The sequence below is a fragment of the Pipistrellus kuhlii genome, unplaced genomic scaffold (genome assembly GCF_014108245.1).
Source record: "Pipistrellus kuhlii isolate mPipKuh1 unplaced genomic scaffold, mPipKuh1.p scaffold_m20_p_3, whole genome shotgun sequence".
NCBI classification, from domain to species: Eukaryota; Metazoa; Chordata; class Mammalia; order Chiroptera; family Vespertilionidae; genus Pipistrellus; species Pipistrellus kuhlii.
Window position 1 is genome coordinate 68,537,677 of NW_023425529.1, and position 6,033 is coordinate 68,543,709.

General features: G+C 51.6%; 1 protein-coding gene across 1 annotated transcript in view; it reads left to right on the top strand.

Moving 5' to 3' along the window:
* The window catches only part of LOC118729529 (sodium-dependent phosphate transport protein 2B-like), a 9,445-nt gene extending 6,116 nt beyond the window's left edge, over nucleotides 1-3,329 (top strand). Inside the window, exons 2-4 of the mRNA XM_036457043.2 lie at nucleotides 382-544; nucleotides 650-2,461; nucleotides 3,152-3,329. Coding sequence (XP_036312936.1) covers nucleotides 382-544; nucleotides 650-2,461; nucleotides 3,152-3,231 — 2,055 coding nt within the window. The 3' untranslated portion in view covers nucleotides 3,232-3,329. The remainder of the gene's footprint in view (nucleotides 1-381; nucleotides 545-649; nucleotides 2,462-3,151) is intronic.
* Nucleotides 3,330-6,033: the final 2,704 nt, after the last annotated feature.

The window sequence follows — 6,033 nt, forward strand, 5'->3', positions numbered from 1 at the left end:
CAAGACCCCCCCTCGACCCATAAATGGCATCCCGCTTTACCAATGTTCAAATCTGGTCACCTTATCGTAACACTTGTGTGTGAGTCAGACTAGCTTGAGCAGATAGGGTCCCCGAGCAAGGGGGGAGGTTAAGAACAGCCACAAAAATAAGCCCAAAGTCAGATGTCTAAGCTGAGGACAGGATCTAATCCACTCTAGGAGGGGGCTGCAATAATAGGGCTTAGGGGAGTCTCACCCTAAGGAGGAGCTGGGCTGACTACATATAAAAAGGCTCACATACTGCAGTGAATGCCTGTCTCCTGGCTCATTCTGGCTTCTCCTTCCTCAGAGAGCAGCTCTTCCGATCGCAGCCCTCCCAAGGCCTGCTGACCCAGACTCCAGGAGAACAGAAGGGAGAAGATTTCAGCCTCTTGGAAGATGGTCAGAGCTACCAGGGCTCCTTGGCCTGAGGCGGAAACGGCCCACCCCAACCCAGATGAATACATGGGAGGCATCACCAGCCAACAGCCCCCCACAGATGGAAAAGGAAAAGAGCCCAACAAAGGTAAGTGCCACTCAATCATCCCCAAGGGGCCTCCTGTGGGCACCCCAAGATAAGCAGGGCTGATCTCCCGCCTTTCTCCTTGACCTTTGTTGTTTGTTTGGCCAGGTGGTGCGGGGACCACTGAAACCAAGATTGAGCTTCAGCCATACCACTCCACCGCCACCCAGAGGGAGGAGCCCACCCACGTCAAAGACCCCTGGGACCTGCCCGAGCTTCAGACCGAGGGGACCAAGTGGTCGGAGAGAGACACCAAAGGGAAGATTCTGTCCATCCTGAAAGGGGTCGGGAGGTTCCTTCTCCTCCTGGGCTTCCTCTACCTGTTCGTGTGCTCCTTGGATGTTCTGAGCAGCGCCTTCCAGCTGGTTGGAGGGAAAATGGCCGGGAAGTTCTTCAGCAACAACTCCATCATGTCCAACCCCCTGGCGGGCCTGATGATCGGGGTGCTGGTGACCGCCTTGGTGCAGAGCTCGAGCACGTCCACCTCCATCCTCGTCAGCATGGTGGCCTCCTCACTGCTGTCGGTGCGGACTGCCATCCCCTTCGTCATGGGGGCCAACATCGGGACCTCCATCACCAACACCCTGGTGGCGCTCATGCAGGTCGGAGACCGGGATGTGTTCAGAAGGGCTTTCGCAGGGGCCACCGTCCACGACTTCTTCAACTGGCTCTCCGTGCTGGTGCTCCTGCCCGTGGAGGTCTCCACCCACTACCTGGAGGCCCTGACCAACCTGATGGTGGACTCCTTCCATTTCCAAAGTGGAGAAGATGCCCCGGAACTGCTGAAGGTTATCACCAAACCCCTCACAAAGCTCATTATCCAGCTGGATAAGAAGGTTATCAACCGCATTGCCATGAACGACCCAGCAGCTGAGAACAAGAGCCTGATCAAGATTTGGTGCAAGACGCTGACCCGCGTGACCCAGATGAATGTCACCGTCCCCTCGATCCAGAACTGCACCTCGCCCAGCCTCTGTTGGACAGACGGCTTTCACACCTGGACCATGAAGAACGTGACCCGCCGGGAGAACATCGCCCAGTGCCAGCACCTCTTTGTGAATGCCAGCCTTCCGGACGTTGTTGTGGGCATCCTCCTTCTGGTCACCTCCGTGCTGGTGCTCTGTGGCTGCCTGGTCATAATCGTCAAGCTCCTGTCCTCTGCGCTTAAGGGGCAAGTAGCCGTTGTCATCAAGAAGACCATCAACACGGATTTCCCTTTCCCCTTTTCCTGGCTGACCGGCTACCTGGCTATCTTAGTGGGGGCAGGCATGACCTTCGTCGTGCAGAGCAGCTCGGTGTTCACGTCCACTCTGACCCCACTGATCGTTGTGGGTGTGATCAGTGTGGAGAGGGCGTACCCGCTCACGCTGGGGGCCAACATCGGCACCACCACCACTGCTCTCATGGCCGCCTTGGCCAGTCCAGGCAAGACCTTGAAGAGCTCGCTCCAGATCGCCCTGTGCCACTTTTTCTTCAACATCATGGGGATCCTTCTGTGGTACCCAGTCCCGTTCAGCCGCCTGCCCATCCGCCTGGCCAAAGGCCTGGGCGACATCTCAGCCAAGTACCGCTGGTTTGCCGTCTTCTACCTGGTCACCTTGTTCTTCCTGTTCCCGCTGTCCGTGTTCGGCCTCTCGCTGGCTGGCTGGCCGGCGCTGGTGGGCGTGGGGGCGCCCATCGTCCTCGTGATCCTTCTGGTGCTGCTGCTCCAGCTCCTGCAGGCCCGCTGCCCCCATGTCCTGCCGGAGGTGCTCCGGACCTGGAGCTTCCTGCCCCTGTGCCTGCGCTCGCTGCAGCCCTGGGACGCTGCCCTCTCCCTGGCCACTGGCTGCTGCATGAGGAGCTGCTGCAGCTGCAGCAAGTGCTGCCTGGTGCCGGAAGAGGAGGAGGACACCTGGATCCAGATGCCCGAGTCCTTTGGTACCATGTCCTTGGGCAGATTTTAACATTGGTAAATCCGGACACCATTGACATGGGGGAGAGGTTCTTGATTAAAAATTTGGTCTATATGGAGCAACAAAAATTGTCATAGACCGCAAAAATTGTATTGTTATATATATTTTTTAAATGTCAACCTAAGTACTGTTTACAAATATAAATAAATAGAAATTATTTTTATAGTATTTTATTCTTTGGCATATTTCTCATTTGAGTGAATTCTTTTTTAAGTAGATTGCTGTCATTGTTTAAAAGGTCATGAAATTTTTCACAAGAATTTGTAAAATTATATCTCACATAAAATGGTTTTCAAAGTCTCAACACTTAGTTGTGATTTCTCTGATGTCCACACTTTATTTACTCTAGGAAAAAATACGTTCACTTGTAGCGTTAGTTCCTGGTAAGGACAGCGTGTATTCCACAATTCTAACAACTGATCAACAATACCAACTTTGATCAACAATAAAAAACTTTGTGATTATTTAAAGTTTAACTTTACAAAATTAGCAAAATAATATAAAACTCATATCCTGGCTAAGAAGCCACATGGCCACCGAAAACCCTATAATCCCTCCCGTTCTCTTGCCATGTATTCTTTCCAAAAATTGGGACTTTTTAAAAACTGCGGGACATGGGGCAAATTGTGAAAAACGGGGGTTGTCCCACCAAAAGCGGGAAGTCTGAACACCTTACCCAAGTCCCAAGAGGATACCCTGCACACAAACACAACCTCCAGCCTCACAGCCTTGTAGGGGCTGCCCTGAGGCAGGCGGAGGGGCCCCAAGTCTCCCTTGCTCCCTCCTTGGTTCTGCAAGGCCATTCTCCACTTTGCTGAGAAATGGCATCAATATCAGCTCTGACTCTAGTTCCCCTTTGCGAACTTGTCAGCCTCCCTGGTCACTCTGGCTCTGCCCCAGCTCCCCGGGTCTCCCACTCCCAGGAAGGTGCAGAAAGAATTAGACAATGACACCTGGCTAGATAAGGATCCCCTCCACCCATCCACCCACTCCTGTCCACAGCAGGACCTATTCTCAGATGTAACCATGGGACCTATTCTCAGAAGTAACCATCTTCTGAAGTCCCAAGGGAGGAATTCATGGAAGGTTCTCAAAGATGCCCACACCTATGCTTTTCTCATTGTGATAAAATTCTCCTTCACCAAAGCCTGGCTGCAACCCAGAGTGGCTGCCTGCCAGGCGTCCTCTCCCCAGAGCAGGCCAGTTCAGGGCAAGAGGCCTTGGAGGACACAGGCATGGGCCTTTCCCTCTTCCCAGTGCCCTGAAAGACCCCCTCCACTGGACATGCCTGGCTACTCTGAGCATTTTACCTGCTGAGTCTTTTAGTTTGACCCACCTGTTGCCTCTTGAGATCAGGTGTCAGCAGAGTCCTTATGTGTGTCTGGGGGTTCAAGGGGTGTGCTCCTTCTTGCCCCACAGGCTCTCTGTGCCTACTAGAGCTCCAGCTGTATTTACCCCTTTGCCCTCCACACTTCTCACCTCTAGTTCTCCCTGAAGAGGAAGCTTCAGCCAGGTTCAGGGAGTCGGAGCTATGCCACAGTGCATCTGTCATGACAGGCCGGGACACGACGCCAAGCCCTCCTCTGGCCTTCCCCTGTGTAGATACCAATTCCCTAAAGAAGAGGCATTTCTATGCCATATTTACAGCCATGCACCTGTACAGCATTTTTTAAATTTATATAATAATGGTAGCAGGACTTGTGTGGGGCTCTCATTTGGAAATGTCAAGGGAAACAAGACTCTGTATTTTGTGATGCTGGATTTTCAACATGCCTCTGTTAGCCCTGCATGTGCCTCCCTGTGAATATGAAAGCTAAGCTCGCTAGGGGCTGCGGCTCTCTTTGCACTCTGCAGATTGGATGCTTGTACCTGTATTGATTGTATTTTTTTTAACTGGTTGTGGGAAGGGAAAAATGAAGATGATCAAACTCTCCCCCTCACGCCCCTCCAAGAAAAGGTAACTAAGTCGATGTTTCCTATAAAGCATAATATGTAGAAAGTCCTCTTTTCTATAAAACACTGCTAAATTTACCAAATAAGCAGCACTGCAAGGACTGATTCTACTTCTGAAATAATAAATTTGTCTAACATTTATATTTTATTTATTTATTTATTTAAATCAATCTTTATTGTTCTTATTATTACAAAGGTTTCTCATATCTTCCCCCCTCCACCAGGTTCCCACCCCATCTACTGCCTCCTCCCCACCTCCCATTGTCCTCATCCATAGGTGCACAATTTTTGTTCAGTCTCTTCCCACATCCACCACTCCTCCTTTCCCTGAGAACTGTCAGTCCACCCTCCTCCCATATCTCAGACTCTACTACAATCAACAGCTAATATTGTTCATCAGGTTTTTCAATCTCCTTTTTTGTTGTTGTTGTTGTTTTAATTAATAAACTTTTACACTTCTAAGAATAAATTTTAAAATCTAATAATTTTAAACCTTGGTGTGTTTTTTTTCTGCCCTGGGAATTGAGAAGCAAACTTGTTTACATGTAAACTTGCCCTTAGGCTATCAAAAGGTGTAGCCATTCAAATGTAAATGAACACATTGTTTAAAGATAGCTGCTGGTTGGAATTGGATTACCTGTTTTGGGTGGGAAGGACTTATCCTCACCTTTCTCCATTAAAATTAAGGTGTTATCTTTAAAACCTCTTTTTGGCAAGAGACCTTAAACGTTCAGAGCTTTAAATTTTTCAGATAGTACATCAGTTACTTAGCATTTTCTCAAATCAATAATACCTCCACATGCCCAAGGATACACTTCACACAAAAGACATTTCCAAATAGATCAACCAACCTCATCCAGACCCCACACAAGGCACTCACAGATCAACACCCCAGCGCTATACTAACTCAACACATCCAGATCTAAGCCTTCATCACTTGATTCAGCAGACCCTCAAGTTCCCCCTAAAGTTTCCAGCCATGTCTGAGAGGCAGCCCTGGGGCATGGGCAGGCGAGGAGCGAGCTGTTTCGGGCCTGGCTGCTCCGGGCCTGGCCTCTGTTGCTCTGGTCCACTTCACAACCAGCTGCTCCGGGTCTGGCCAATGCCGCTCCCAGCCTGGCTGCTGCTGGTTCAGGCCTGGCTGCTCCTGACCTGGCTGCTATGGTCCTGGCCTCTCTAGGTCTGGCTGCTGCTGTTCTGGTCCCTGCTGCTCCCGGCCCAGCCGCTCTGGGCTTGGCTGCTCCCAACCTGGCTTCTCTGGGCTTAGTTGCTGCTGCTCTGGACCTGGCTGCTCCGGACCCTGTTGCTCCGGGCCCATCCACTAAGGGCCTGGTCGCTCCCAACCTGGCTGCTCCGGGCTTTGTTGCTACTGCTCTGGGCCTGGCTGCTCCCAACCCGGATGCCCTGGGCCCAGATGCTCTGGGCCTGGCCTCTGGTCCACTCCACAACCAGCTGTTCCGGGTCTGGCCACTGCCGCTCCCGGCCTGGCTGCTGCTCCAGGTGTGGCTGCTACTGACCCGGCTGCTCTGGGCCCGGCTGCTCCAGGCCCAGCAGTTCTGGGCCTGGCGGCTCTAGGTCTGGCTG